A 16,422-nucleotide genomic window follows, 5' to 3' on the forward strand; every position below is an offset into this window, starting at 1 on the left:
AAATAAAATGTAACTTTAAATTCCATGGTTATGAAACAATTAATTCTGTCCCAACACTCCCCGACGTTTCCGCCGCGGTTGCATGTGATACGCGGTCGGGGTGTGACAAGCCCCAATTATTGAAGTCACTGGAAAACTTATTTTTTCGTCGGAAAACTTATTTTTGGTTGGAAACTCAACTTTTTGGCCGGAAAACTTAACATCCTCGCCCCAAACATTTTTGTAACCTTAGATCGGACCTTTAGAAACCTTTTATTGGCCAAAAACGGTTTTCCGGCAACCGAAGACTAACGACGTTAGAGTTCCGTTAGTCAAGGTCCATTGGTGGCCACAATAGTTGGGACTGCCAGTGGTTATTTTTGAAGTTGAGACTGTTGGCGGCCAACGGCGAATATATGGGATTATTAAAATCCAATATTCCTTAAAAATAAGAGTTAAATGTCATTTTAGTCCCTGTGGTTTGGGTCAATTTGCTCAGTTTAGTCCAAATGTTTTCTTTTTCGCCTGTGAGTTCAAAAAGGTATCACAGTTGTCATTTTAGTCCATTGGGTTAACTTCATCCATTTTTTTCTGTTAACGAGAAAGACAATTTGGTTATTTTATATGTAATTCTGTTAATTAGAAAGGCAAATCGACCATATAAAATGACCGAATTGCCCTTTTCTTTAACAGAAAAAATGGATTAAGTTAACTCAATGGACTATAATGACAACGATGAAACCTTTTTGGATCCACAAGTAAAAAATGAAACCTTTAGATTAAACTGAGAAAATGACCCAAAATAGAGAGACTAAAAATGACATTTAACGCTAAAAATAACAATGATTCTACATTTCTACCTGTCGGACCTGATTAGCCTTTACTCCAAGTGTAATGATACGATGCAATAGTTTATGTGTATATATAACAACAGTACGACTCGGTTCAATAAACTATTGGTAGTATAGTATGATTATGTACATTAATTAATAATCATTCATAAAGGAAAAGATCACACAACCGAAGATACGTAGAAACACGGACACCTCAATATGGGACCAGAATTCCCACGCTTTCACATTGCTGTTATTTTAAGTATTCCTCTTTGGCACCTATGCTCTAGTCGTCGATTAATATACTCCCAAATCATCACCATGAATAATAATAATTCATGCAGTTCAACCACAATACAACTAAATAATTCTCTTCTCCGACATGGGTTTGGTTGATTCTTTACTATCGATGGATTTTGAACAGGAATCTTACCCAACTTACCAAGATTTCTCTCTTCTTCCTCTGTTTGCTATCTTCTTTCCAGTTGCTCGCTATTTGCTCGACAGATATGTTTTTGAGGTAGTTTTTGCTGATCTGTTTACCCTTTTGAGTTAATTTAATTGGGTTGGGTCTTGTTTTTGATGTATTTTAGGAATTATGAAGAATTAGATTGGGTTTTGTGGGGAATTAGGTTTTGAATTTGGGATTTTTAAGCCTTGGGTTTTGAAATAGAGATTGACCCTTGTGAGAAGTTAGTGTTTTGGGGTTAAATTTTTGAATCTTTTTTGCATATTTAACATTGTTTAGTTTGATATTGTCATATATTGATGTATTTATAGATCAAGAATTAATTAGAATACAATTAACTCTAATTAATTAGCAAATACTTGTAGAGTAAATTACAAAAATCGTCCTTTATGTATGTCACTTATTGCAAACTGTCTCCTTTGTCTTCAATAATTACAGTAAACGTACTCGATGTTTACAAACCCTTGCAAGTTATGTCCTTTAGCCCCAACTCAGTTAATTTTTTGTGGTTAAATCTGACCAAATGGACCCCACATGAGGGTATTTTGGTCATTTTACTCTCATGTGGGGTCCATTTGGTCATTTTTTTTACCACAAAAGTACCCTCATGTGGGGTCCATTTGATCAGATTTAACCACAAAAATTAACTGAGTTAGGGCTAAAAGACATAACTTGCAAGGGTTTGTAAACATCGAGTACGTTTTCTGTAATTACTGAAGACAAAGGACACAGTTTGCAATAAGTGACATACATAAAGGACGATTTTTGTAATTTACTCATAATTGTATGAAAGTAAGTATATGATTATTGCATTTTCAAGCCATAGGGAACCTGATTTTAGTTATATGATCATTCTTAAGAGTCATTTTACATGTAAGTTGTTGAATGGTTAGAATCAGCCAAACACTCAAACAACTGATTACCTGAATATGTGATTTTCATATTTGAAAGAGTAAAAAACCGTCCACACACTATCTTCAGAACCAGTTGTGTTTGATTTATAATTGAATCACGTTTTTTAGGGTATCGGAAGGCGGTTAATGTTTGGAAACGAGCAGCAAAAGCCAGACACGGAGACAGAAGAAAGAAAAAAAAAGATACGAAAATTTAAGGAATCAGCATGGAAATTTGTTTATTTTCTTTCAGCTGAAATTCTAGCTTTGGCTGTAACTCATAACGAGCCATGGTTCACTAAAACTAGCTACTTTTGGGTCGGTCCCGGCTCCCAGAAATGGCCCGACCAGAAAGCAAAGTAAGATTTAGCGTGACTTTATACACTTCGGTTCTTTACTTCTTTTCATAACCTCAGATTTCTTTCTGAAGTTGGTTGACCCATCGTTTAATGGATTTTCAGACTAAAATTAAAAGGTCTGTACATGTATGCGGGTGGATTCTATGTATACTCCATATTTGCTTTGATATTTTGGGAAACAAGGCGATCCGACTTTGGAGTGTCGATGGGCCATCATGTTGCAACTTTGATTCTCATCACCGTGTCATATATTTGCAGGTAATACGATACAGTTTCCTTTTTGAATCGCTTGTGGAGAATTTGTTCAACTATAATATGATATCAAACGAGATAAAAGACATTTTTAAGCATGTATGGTTTATCTATTTTTTATGAGTATGTGATACTATGATGCACTGGGACGGGTACGGGAACGGGGTACGGGGACGGGTACAGGAACGGGAAACGGCAAAACTAAAAAATTCAAGAAGCGGGGACGGGACGGGTACGGGAATAAAAACATATAAAAAATAAATATATATTAAAGATAATGTAACACAAAACCCCAAAATAGTTATATATTGATGTAAAGATAATGTTGATTTCTTATAATTTTTATAATTTGTATTTGCATAATCCGATGAAAAATTGTTTATTTTCATTATACTTTTTTTAGAAACGTTATCTATATAATAAAAGTGTTGTTCAAATATAAAAAAAAAGCAAAAGAGTTTTTTAATAATAAACTACTTAAGGGATAAACAAATAAGGATAGCACAATGTTTTCCTTTTTTATAAGGATAGGACTTTCTAGCAGTCCCCGGGACGGGAGACGGCACCTCAATGGCGTTTCCGTGCTTCCGAGATGTGCTATTTGTAACAGCCCAAGCCCAAGCCCAAAGTTAGAAGCTGACCCAATAAACTCTGAATTTACCATGGTGAAAATTATTAGTATCCCATAACAACGCTTACAACATTACTCGCATATACATTTATTTAGTTTTTTATTATATTTTTCTTGTAGGTTCGTGCGTGTCGGTTCGGTTGTTTTAGCTCTTCATGATGCCAGTGATGTGTTTCTTGAAGTAGGAAAGATGTCTAAATACAGTGGCGCAGAACAACTCGCAAGTTTTTCATTTATATTATTTGTGTTTGCGTGGATAATCCTTCGGCTTATTTATTACCCATTCTGGATCCTATATAGTACAAGGTCAGGCTAAAATGGTAATTATGTATTTTTTTTTAATGTCTAATAATCTTTCATAACATGTGAAATTAGATCAAGAATCAAATTACTTGGTGCAGTTATGAACTTGTTCCGGTGTTGAATACAGAAAAGTATAAGACTTTGGGACCGATCTACTATTATTTGTTCAATACGCTTCTTTTCTGCTTGCTTGTTCTTCACATATATTGGTGGGTGCTTATATACCGAATGCTTGTTAAACAAATTCAAGATAGAGGCAAAATTAGTGAAGACGTTCGCTCAGGTAAATATTTACGTATTTCATGTTTAAGGCTTGATGAATTTTTGGTCTAACAGAAGCTTTTGACAATTACTTAGATATCTAAAACACCCCCTAAAATTCTAAAAATGATATAATGAGGGGATATTTTGGACCAATATGACTGCTATTAAATATTATTTTACGTTATGTTATATATTTGTCATTGAGGTTTGTAAAACTTGGTGCAATACCAATATGAAGGACCCGAACGGTTAATCTCGAAAGGATAAGGGTGGTTCGGTTTTGGTCTCATGGGGTGGCTTGGAGGAGATTAATAGTTTAATAGTAATTAATATTATTATTATTATTATTATTATTATTATTATTATTATTATTATTATTATTATTATTATTATTTTAGAGTTTTATAGTTATCTGTAGGTTAATCTCGAAAGTATAAGGGTGGTTCGGTTGAGTCAATATAAATATTGCCATGTAATTTATTTTTTCTTTGTAGTACGTAAGTTTTAAATTTAATAGAAATGTTCATTCGCCGTTTCTTGTTTTGTTTTCTTTGTTCCGTGCGTAAGTCAAGAATATAAGCTAAACAGTCGGCCAATTTTGTTTAATCGTGTTCTTGATTCACTTGTTTAAACAACCTCACGTTTAACAAGGTTCTCCTGTGTTTTACTTTTGCAGATTCTGATAGCGATCATGAACACGAAGATTGATTGATGACTCTTGTAGAAAGAAGGTAACTTCAGTTGTTACAAAATGCCATACAGCATAGTAGTCAAAGTCACAAGGCACAAAGGGCTCGATTATTGCGGGCCCAGGACAACAGTATTTATAATAGGCATATAATTTAAAAAAAAAATTATGGTTAAAAAAGCTCCACGCCAGAGAGGCGTGCCTAGAGGAAGATCGCAGTGGAATTGCCGATTTTACCATTTTTTTTCTCATTTTTCAATTTAATTTAAGGAGAGTTTTTTCATTACATTGTTTCATTTGCAGGAGGATGACGTGAATCGGATCAAGAAAGTCTGATTTGTTAATGGAAGGACATGTATATTTGTATTACATCAGTTCTGAAAGTTTGAAAATATATAGCAGTCAATACATAGAAAGTCAACGGCAATGTGTTCTGTATTTGTTTATAGCCTTTTGATGCATGTTAGTAGTTAGCACTGAATATTTGAATTTACCAAGTTGCCATGGTGTATTACTTTGTTTCTATGCCTTAATTCTTTTTGCAAATTTTCATCTTTATTGAGAATTATGTTGACTTTAGCCCATCTACATAGACATATGTGATATGTTAATTTGACTTTTATTTTTATTTTTATAAAGAAAAAATTACATACCCATGTTATTTAGATATTGCTAATCTATTTTATTTTTATTTTTGTAAAGAGATATGAAATCATTGGAAGGTATGTGACTTGTCCCACATCGGTTGTATGGGCAACCAATATGGGGTTTATATATCAAATGAGTTCTTTCACCCATCAGATTTGTCTTTTGGGTTGAGTTTAGGTTCTCTTTGTTTTTGGTTACGCTACTTGAAGCACAAGACAAGAGTTCTTTCTAGACGGGTGTGTTTCCAACGGATGTTTGCTTGAGGAAACGTCGCGCTAGATATATCATCCCAAGAAGACATGTTATTGCTTTAGTGAACTCTAAGGTTTTGTTTGTTTTTTAAAAGGTAAAATGCCTCAAGTATGCGGACCAAATCTACAGACATCTGTAGAAGAAGAGGTGGACCAAACATCTGCAGTCTGTAAGAAGAAGGTTGTTTGTTTTTTAACGTATGCAGACTTCTAAAATAAACTGGTGGTGGTGGTGGACGGTGATGGTGGTAGACGATGGTGGTGGGTGGTGGACGGTGGTGGTGGTGGTGATGGACAGTAGCGGGTGGTGGACGGTGGTGTTGTTGGACGGTGGTGGTGGACGGTAGTGGGTGGTGGACGGTGGTGGTGAACTGGGGTGGTGTGGTGGTGATGGGTGTTTAACTCTCTGCAGACCTTAGAAAATCTTAGAAGCGGTTGGGCCAAGTCTGCACCAAGAAGAGCTCGCGCAGACTTTTTTAATGAAATGTCTTTGGAAAAACAAACAGTCTGCGCGTGGCAATGTCTACGCGTGGTCTGCGCGACGCAGACAGAATAGCTTGTGCAGAGCTTTTCATCATAAAAAAAACAACACCTAATTCTTCCATGCTAGACTTTTGGGTCTTGCCCACCTAGCTTCTTCGGGTCATTCATCTTCATGAGCCTTTTAGGTAAAGTAGACCGCGAGTTCGAAGCATCATTATCCGGCTTGTAAATGAATCGAACAAACGATCGGACATGAACTTTTTAACGAACGGATTTTCTTGTTCGTGTTCGTTCGTTTAGAAAATGAAAATGTTCGTGTTCGTTTATTAATAATGTAAATGAACAGTTCACGAACATAAACGAACGCAATCTCACATAAGCGAACCTAAACGAACATAAATGAGCAAACATAAACGAAAATAACTAAACATAAATTAACGAACACCAATGATGAAACACCAATTAAAAGTAAATGGGAATATCCAAACATAACCATCAATAAAAAAAGAACTTCAGATGTAAATAAATTCGTTAAAATTATAGTCTAATAGACACTTCAAAACACCGTCTTAAAATCACCAATTTACCATTATGATCAACAATGCACCAACTTCATTCTAACTCAATGTATATGACAATGTCAGGAAACGTTACTTGTCAAACCAAAATTACATATGTAACTTTTAGTGCTTACCTACTATGGAAAAACGAAACAAGTCTGAATTGTTTAGGTGTAGTAGAGAAAAAGAAAAGGCTAAAAATAAGTAAACCTTAATCAACAATTCATAAAACAGAAAAGATTGTTTTTAAATTGGAATGTAGAAATCAAATATATTAATACCATATAAAGATTGTTTTGAAATCGGAAACTCAAAACATGTAAACGGTATGGTAAAGAAAATCTTGTACATTTTAAATTTAGTATTAGTTTTAAACTTAGTATTAGTAATACATGAAGTGAAACAATTAAATAAATGAACAAATATAAACGACCATAAACGATCGAATTCAAACGAACATAACTGAACGAACATAAACGATCGTTTATGAACGTAAATGAACAAACGAGACATTGTTCGTGTTCGTTCATTTAGTTAAATGAACGGAAAAAAATGTTCATGTTTGTTCGTATACTAAATAAACGAACATAAACGAGTTTCTTACCGAACAATACGTGAACGGTTCACTGAACGTTTGGTTCGTTTACAAGCCTAATCATTATGTTTCTTTTGTTCAATATAAGTCTCCGTTCTATAATTCAAACATTATCATCAATCGTTAATCTATACTATATAATAAAAGAAACCAACTTTGGGACACTTGTCATTATTATAGACCATCCTTAATTGTAGATAATTATTATTTAATTTAAATTATTAAATATCAATTAAATTAATATATCTTATCAACCCTAAATTATTATAATAGTTAAGAGGCTTCTTTTGAATATTTAAGTAACTGAGCGAAACACCAAATTATTGATTTTTTTGTTAATTTAATATTATATTATAAGATATAACCAGCCAACTCTAATCTTTTAAATCTTACAATTAAACCAACTATTATTAAATCTTAGTAAACCAACTATTATAAACACCTAGAACCAAAAGATAGTAACGGCTAATTATCTCAATAATCAAATGGTGGATAAATATTCGGACTTCACAAATCAACAATGGGATGCAGTTTTATTCAATAAAGAATAATTTAATATTTTATCTCTTTGTTTGGGTATGTATTTGTACCATACACCCACGTTTCGCATACAAATCTAGTATCTATAATAAAAGAAATCAATTTAATCTTCTATCATTCATTGGAGGTATTCTTAAATCTATACTTATCTTATATTAACTAAATACTAAATAATAAATTAATATTAAATCTTATCATACTTTAATAAAATATTATCCTCAAATCTAAAATATTAATTTAATATATTTTTAAAACAATTACCTCTATTTCCTATTTATCTTATATTAAATATATAAATAATAAATTAATATTAAATGTTCTCCTAATTTATTAAAAATATAACTTTTTTTATTATTTGGTATACAAAATTATATTTATTCAACTCGTGTAAAATGCGGGATTTTAAAAATATATTTTTTTTATTATTTACTATACAAAGTTACATTTATATAACTCGTGTAATACACGAAGTTTTTAAAGATATACGTAACTTTTTTATCATTTGCTATGTAAAATTAGATTTATTCAACACGTGGTTTTTTAAGAATATTTTTTTTTATTATTTGGTAGATTTTTCAACCTGACTATACACGGTTTTTAAAGATACGACGTTTTTAGTATTTAATATATAAATTACATGTATTTAATCTGTGTAATACACATGATTTATAAAGATATAACTCTTTTTAAGATCTATTCAACACGTGTAATATACGGGGTTTTTAAGGATGTAATTTTTATTATTTGGTAGATTTATTCAACCCGATTATACACGAGTTTTTTAAAGATATGACGTTTTTAGTATTTAGTATACAAAATTACATTTATTTAATATGTGTAATACACATGGTATTTAAAGATATAACTTTTTTTATTATTTGATATATAAAATTATATTTATTTAACCCGTACAATACACGGAGTTCATAAAGATATAACTTTTTATTATTTAATATATAAAATTATATTTATTAAACCCGTGTAATACACGGGGTTCTAACCTAGTATAAAGTTATATGATTCAATTATAATTTATTTTAAGCTTATAAACATACTAAATTTCGCCACGTTGTTTGTCACTATTTATGCCTGGAATTTAAGAATTTCTATGTGATTATGACACCAAAATCCGCACGACTTAATTGTTGAATAAGATTCAAATATGACGATAAGTAGAAAACATTACGCACTTAGAAATACTTAAGTTGGAAGGTTTGTGGCCTCAAACACCTTATTACCTTCTAGAACGGATAAATAATAAAATAGGAGGAAATTATTAGTGGATATAACCTTAGTTCTTAAAGCTATCATATGCTATGCGATTGGTTAATTAACCTAACCAACTAAAGGCAATTGGGTGCTTATCACTTGTCATTAGAGAATAAACTTACGCAATTAGCTACGTGTGTAACCTATGTTCAATCTTTTCCTTTATTAAATTTAAATAATAATGTCAAAGGATGTTATACGTTTTAAAAAGATTAACCTTATCACCTTTTAATCAATCAAAATGTGTTTTGTTAATCAACTATTTGTAGTTTACAAAGGAAACCTAATCTAATAGTCCTAATTATAATACAAAATATATCTTATTTGTACATCATTCGTAATTCCATCTACTTTTAACTAATATATTCTAGACTAGAGAGAAAAGAAACAAAGACGTTAACTTAAAGAGGAGCAAACAATCTAAAAAATTAAAAGATTTATAAAATATTAAACAATAAGAAAACTCTGAGAGACTGAGACGACGACAAACAACAACGCCAGCATATCTAAGGCATAGGGGTATTGGCAAGAGGCACAAAAGCATAACTACAGTGATGGGACCGTGACCACGATGCCAAGAGCTAAGACTTCAACAACAAGAGCTACGATAGTATTGCGGTGGCAAAAGAATGATATATAAAACTTAATCATCACAAAAGAAAGATAATAGTCGATAACCAACCAGAAGGTCTCGATAGAAAAGAATAAAAAAAACAGGAAGATATGAACCCTAAAACTCTTACATTTAAAGAAATGAAGGAATGAAGATAGATACAAAATGAATGCTTATAATTATAATAAAAAGATACAATATAATTTGTACAACAAATCCTAGTTCTATCTCATATGCAATGTTTTCTTTTATTTATTCAGTTATTTGTGTTTGTAAGTAACTTGGTGCAGAGTGAGACATTGGTGGGCAATGATAGAAGACCTAGGGAAACCTAGGTTGGATCCTTGAGCCAAACGGGTTTTACCGGTAATTTCACCGTCGTGCCTACGGGCGGGTGGGTTACCGGGTTTTCCCGGAATTGGTGGTGGACTCGGGTTACTCTCGGAGTACTCTGTTTGTCCAGTGGGTGCCCCAAGAGTACTCGGGATTGAGTTTGTTGGCCGTTCAAAAAAAACCCACATTTTGTTTGTTAGACTATATAAGTGGATAAGGTCAAAATCAAAATGAAATTTAAATGAAAAAGGTATACAGCTGAGACCATTAAGCCATTAACCACCATTAGAGAAGACTTAATGAAGTTTTGACTTGAAAATAAATAATGGGCAGCTTTAACTTTAACATGGGAATATTTTTTTGTGGATCTAAATGTTTGGACAATGCTTCAAGTCTCTTTTATATTTTATTTTATTATTAAAGACAAAATGTGATTAATAGTAATTAGAGTTAATTGCCAAAATCGTCCCTGAGGTTTGGGTACGTTTGTCATTTTCGTCCAAAATGACACTTTTGTATCAAATTGCTCTCAACTTTTGTAACTTTTTGCCATTTTCATCCAAACCACTAACTTAGTTTATTTTTTCTGTTAAGTTGAGAATATTTGGATGAAACTAGAAAATATAAAACAACAGGGACGATTTTGGCAATTTACTCAAAACCTTTTTAATTTCTTTTATTTAATTATTTTTGTTACATATATAATAAAAAAGAATATACATTGAGTTTTTAGAAAAAAAATTAATAGTTTTGTCACATAATTTTTATAAATTTTCATCTAAATCACTAACTCAGTTATTTTTTCTGTTAAGGTGAAGGATATTTTAATTTTATAAATTAAGACATAAATTAATTTACAGCTTCTTTATATAAATCAATTTTATAAAGAGAAAACGTCATTGGTGTGCAACACATAACAATCGATTACAACTTTTAGTATTTATCAGTTGTAGAGATAGAAAAAAATTGTAAAACGTTACATATTTTTTAAATGTGTTGAGCACATAAGAAATATGTTGATAGAAATAAAATATTTATTTAATTAAGATTATGAGAGTAACTAACTCATACTTATTCTGAGTGGCTTGAGTAAAGGTTCTTTTGGTTCATAGCATTATAATTACAATTTGGTGGGTAATTTTAAGGTTTGGTAACGATACGTTGTTGGATGAAAATTTATAAAAATTATGTGACAAAGCTATTATTTTTTTTCATATAAAAATTGCATGTATATTCTTTTTTATTATATATGTAACAAAATTAATTAAATAAAAGAAATTTAAAAGAGTTTGAGTAATTTGCCAAAATCATCCCTGTGGTTTTATATTTGCCAGTTTCATCCAAATATCCTCAACTTAACAGAAAAAATAAACTAAGTTAGTGGTTTGGATGAAAATAGCAAAAAGTTACAAACGTTGGGGGCAATTTGGTACAAAGTGTCATTTTGGACGAAAATGGCAAACCTGCCCAAACCTCAGTGACGATTTTGGCAATTAACTCTAGTAATTAAGTTTTACTGATGTTTTTTTTTTAAATTATTTGTAAACACTTAAGTTTTAACTCGTTTTAGTATTATTTCTTTCGAATGGAAATTTAACCCACAACTTCAAATTTCTGAAAATCTGACTCCTAATTTACTTTTGTTTTTGAAATATTTGACTAGTAACATGTATTACTAAGTTAGATATGCTCACATGACATGACATGCACATGCTAATAGTGTAAAATAACATTTGCGACGTTAATCATACGGATGCTCTATGAGGCATTTATTCACTGATTTACAAATAGAACATCACGCCAACTATTTGAAATAATTGATATAACATGTTGTGAATCTTATAATTAAAGGGTTTTGCTAAACGTACCTCTTCTATAATTTAAACAAAAGGATAAGTAAAATAGTTAACTTTTCCATAATTGAGATCCAAATGAAGATTTACGTAAATGAATCAACAGTTGGATGGTGACTCAGGATGGCAAATCGCAAACAAATGTGTGGCTTGTGTAGTTGTATGAGCTTAAAAATACCCAAAATAACCCTGACACTGTAGCACCGACGTTGTGTTTTAATATATAGTATAATATAATAACTGATATAACTTGTTTTCAAGCTTACAATTAAAGGGTTGTGCTAAACGTACCTCTTCTATAATGTAAATAAAAGGATAAGTAAAATAACTAACATAATATGCAGATCAATCATAGTGGCAGAGAAAAACCTATAAGAGCATTATTTATGTGAAGATCTCAGTTTCTATCCTAGACAAATGTAATTCATAGGGTGTAGTTTAGAAATAGAACTAAGATACATTGTCATTCAAATAAAATATCTTATACCATATATGATAGGTGAGTATCATGTTCAAAAACGTATGGAACTGGTATTTATAAGAGTATCATGTTCGAAAACGTATATATATAGTTAGTTTATAAGTCCTATTTAGTTTGAAATAAAAAAATGATCCTCATAAACGACCTAGGTTTGATGTATTTATACCTCATCCTAATTTTCAAAATTCTTGTCAAATTAGAGGCTAAAATCTGTAGGGCGATTTTAGTCTCCCTAAATTCAATGAAACTGAAATCTAATTCATTTCTTAATGTGTGTGGTTCGCATAGTTTGTTATAACTAGAATCTCAATTCCATGTGTTTGTTTGAAAAGTGAATTAGAATCAAAATGGAATTAATTCCCTCAACTCTTTTCATGTAAAGGAATTCAACAATTCTTCAAAGATGTGAAGAAATTCTATCGAAGTAAATGGAATCGTTGACCACTCACCATTGTCGCATCCATCACCACCACCATGCCGCCACCCCGGGCACTGTCTCTACCTCGGTCACTGTCACTGTCAGCATCTTGCCATCATCACTCTCGTCATCGCCACACCATCATCGTCCCTCGTCATCACCACACCGTCACCATCAATGGTGGTGGTGCAACTAGCCACAACAAGGGCGATGATTGCGGTGGCGACTGGTATGTGGTTGTGACAACAACGCCTAAAGTTGCGAAAGGGGAGGGGAGTGAAGTGGTGGTTGTGATGAATTCCAATTCTTGTATTATTGTTTTGCAAGTCAAATCCACCACAAATGCAAATTTCTTTGATAGAATGCAATTCATTTATAATCTAAACTAGGTTATTCCTCGTGAACTTCACGGGGTTGGAGCATTAAATTATGTATATAACAGATGTAAAATAAAAAGACTACCTGAACTTCTCGGACAACAAAAATTAATTTATATTAATCTAACTATGCCGTTAAAAAAATAAAAAGAAATGTTTTCAAACACTATATTGTTTTATAGTTGTTTTGAATTAACAGTTGTAGTTCAGATAAATTTTAACTTAATTGACTAAAATTAGAAATTCTAACATTACAAATTCAATCATCATCTAACATTACAAATTCAATCATCATCTTCACCCATTACAAATTTACAATAGAAATTCTGACATTAGTCATCATCGTCACTCCATGGTTTTGATAGCGAATGTTGTTAATTGTTATCATCTTCAATAGGGGTGAGCAAGTTTAGGTCCGGACCGAAAATAACTGAGAACCGAACCGAAAAATACCCAACCCGACCCGAACCCAAGTACCTAGGTATTTAAATTGGTTCCAATTTTTCATATAAAATAGGGTCGGGTCGGGTCGGGTCGGTTCTCGGTTTTTTCATGGTGAAACCCGACTTGGACCTATGACCGGAACCGACCCTATATTTAGGGTAGTGAATCGGTTCTGTATTTTATGTTTAATCGGTTCTCGGGTCGGGTAATGGTCGGGTCGGGTCGGGTTTTCCCTTTTGCTCACCCCTAATCTTCAAGATATTATAATGCCTATGAGAAAATGAAAGAGTGGAAAAGAAAATGAAATCTTTTCTTATATTTTGTCACCGATAAGGAGATAAAAAATTGTTTGTGTTACCCTTTTAAGGATCTTTAAAGAAATATATAGTAGAGAGACATTTGTTATATCAACAAATCATTTATACCCATCTTTGGAGTTTACATGATATCCAAACCCATACCCATACCCATAACCATACCCATACCCATTTCGATTGTGATTTCAGAAAACTAACAAAGACTACCTAGGATCAAAACCAAAAAAAATAAATTAGGGTTGGTTAAGTGGATGATGATGAAAGATGAAAAAGTAGAAATGGTAATCATGTTTTGTGGTACAATTTAGTGTACCTAAAACATGCATCCCATGATGGGAAGTTTTTCAAATTATTTTTTCTGAAAGTGACAATATTAATTAATGGGTCATTTACTTGAGAAGTTTTGATGGATTTTCTCGAAACTTATTTTAAGTGGTGACGCGTGCTACTACAGGAACTAATACACTTTCTTTATTCAATTAAAAGAAAGATAATTTAATGGTCGTAATGCTTTTAACGAGTTTAGTTTTTATTAAAAACTATGTTTATGAACGACATGTGGCACAATAAAAGAAAGCATAAATCCTCACTACATATGCTTAAAGAGAAATGTGTCTTACGATGTTTAACCACTTTAGTATATTTTAGATTAGATATAAATAATTAAATACTACTTGGATCAATTATATGGCTCAATAGTTTCTCATGTTTGGCATAAATTCTTCGAGTGGTGAAATATAACTTATTTCTATCAACGATCTTATTTCGAGCACATTTAATCGTGGGGCTCAACTACGGGTGAGATTAATACTTAGTATGATTGTTGTTGTTATGGGGTCATGATCGCAAATGATCTGATACAACATGTATGGTTTGACATGGAGTGTAAAAAAGAAAAACAACAGAAAAAAAAAAAAAAAAAAAAAAGAAGCTCTCTCATTAAATGCATTGGTGTCTTTAAGAATTCATATACCCTGTTAAAGTTTGAAAAAATGTGTCCTTCCGTAATATTTTATTATTATTTAAAAAAATCAAATTAATATTGGGCTCAATAAACCTGGTGACAAGTAAGCTAAATTCTAAACCATAAAAAATTATTTGTAAATGAGTCTATATTAGAATTGGTATGTGTTTACTATTTAAAAAAAGTAACATATCTAATGGATTTTTTTTAAATCAGATGCCTCTCGAAATCACGGGACTTGTGCAGAGATCCTCCCCACACACCATCAAAACCGCCGCTTATTAAGTGTATTTCAAAATTATATAACCTAGTACAAAAGTAAGTATAATAGGTTTTTATCAAACATAGGAGATAAAAAAACTGAGAGTCTAGAATTCAACTAAACAACTAAATAAACACGCAAATTAATGAATTGAAATCCATGATTCACATGTTTTACAATTACATCAATCGCAATCATCAATTTAGAATTGGGCTCAAGATGGGAGAATTGGGGTCCAAAGTTGTGCAAGCCATACATCGCCATCTGTTACAACGTCTAGACCGTTGCTTCATTTTCATTTAAATTTTGTTGGCATGATAACTCTAGGTAGATTAAAAGTTATGTATGTTTTAAGGGTGAGCGGAGTGGTGTGGTAAACACCTCGGTAAAGCAGGTTACCGATCGGTAACACCACCGCCCATGGTGTTTACCGATCGATGAAGTTGTTTGAGAGGTAAACCTTTACCGATGGAGAATAAAAGAGAGATTGGACCGTTGGTGAAGTTGTTTTATTAAAAAAATAATAAATGATAAGAAGTTTACCTAATCTAGGATAGGTAAACAACCGTCAACGTCTTGAAGCATTAGGTAAACAAATTAGATTAATTGATGTGGCACTATCTGATTGGGTGAATGGAGAGTGTACCTATTCCAAATAGGTAACCACTCCCTTCACCCTAAGTCGAATCAAATCATTGTATACCCAAGTTGCTTTATCTTTTTTTTCAAATACGATTGTGTTGGTTCTTGGATCATCTTCGTGCTTCGTGCATGTGGGTGGCTTTATGGATCTTATGGAAGTGGAATAACGGAATCAGGGGCGTAGCTTTGTAGGGGCTGGGGGGAGCTTCCGAACTTTTCGCTTAGTAGTGTACGGTATGTAGTTTTCGTATAGAATTTTTTAGGTATATACGTTTTCGACACATCGATCGGAAATCTCAAGTTTCGTCACTGAACAGAATGAAGTGCATTGTTCATGTTTTGGACCAGGAAAAGTCAAAGTTAAAAAGACGAAGATGTTGTCCTCCAAAATTCAACCACGTATTTTGTTGATATTAAAATGATGTATGAAATAAATTAATCTCAAATGGGCTAATTGGGCAACTAATACCAGACGCAACATGGTTGATTCTCGTGTAAATGATGACAGAAGTTTAGGAGTGGAGATGATTGTTTTTTAACACTATTTTTATTTTTAACAAGTGTGGTCTATATATTTTTTTCTAATTTGCCTCTTTGTCTTAAATCTGATATTTAATTTATAAGCAATTATGACAAGATTAGTTTTCAACAAATTGTTTATTTATTAAGATATTTTATGTATGAACTATTTAATAAAAAAA

At 32.1% G+C, this 16,422-nt stretch overlaps 1 protein-coding gene across 1 annotated transcript; it reads left to right on the forward strand.

Annotated features, from left to right (window-relative positions):
• Window positions 1-997: 997 nt before the first annotated feature.
• On the forward strand, window positions 998-5,247 carry LOC110914943 (LAG1 longevity assurance homolog 3). Its single transcript, XM_022159545.2, has 7 exons — window positions 998-1,332; window positions 2,304-2,533; window positions 2,636-2,791; window positions 3,537-3,722; window positions 3,818-4,002; window positions 4,660-4,714; window positions 4,975-5,247. Exons 1-6 carry the CDS (start codon window positions 1,195-1,197, stop codon window positions 4,689-4,691), a joined length of 927 nt encoding a protein of 308 aa, XP_022015237.1. The 5' UTR covers window positions 998-1,194; the 3' UTR covers window positions 4,692-4,714; window positions 4,975-5,247.
• Window positions 5,248-16,422: the final 11,175 nt, after the last annotated feature.

Source organism: Helianthus annuus, chromosome 16, assembly GCF_002127325.2.
Source record: "Helianthus annuus cultivar XRQ/B chromosome 16, HanXRQr2.0-SUNRISE, whole genome shotgun sequence".
Taxonomy (NCBI): domain Eukaryota; kingdom Viridiplantae; phylum Streptophyta; class Magnoliopsida; order Asterales; family Asteraceae; genus Helianthus; species Helianthus annuus.

Excerpts from the sequence above, each read along its gene's own strand:
- LOC110914943 (XM_022159545.2), top strand. The coding sequence starts at position 1,195 with ATGGGTTTGGTTGATTCTTTACTATCGATGGATTTTGAACAGGAATCT. Across the intron at positions 1,333-2,303 it reads TCGACAGATATGTTTTTGAG|GGTATCGGAAGGCGGTTAAT; the intron begins GTAGTTTTTGCT and ends CACGTTTTTTAG. Across the intron at positions 2,792-3,536 it reads ACCGTGTCATATATTTGCAG|GTTCGTGCGTGTCGGTTCGG; the intron begins GTAATACGATAC and ends TTTTTCTTGTAG.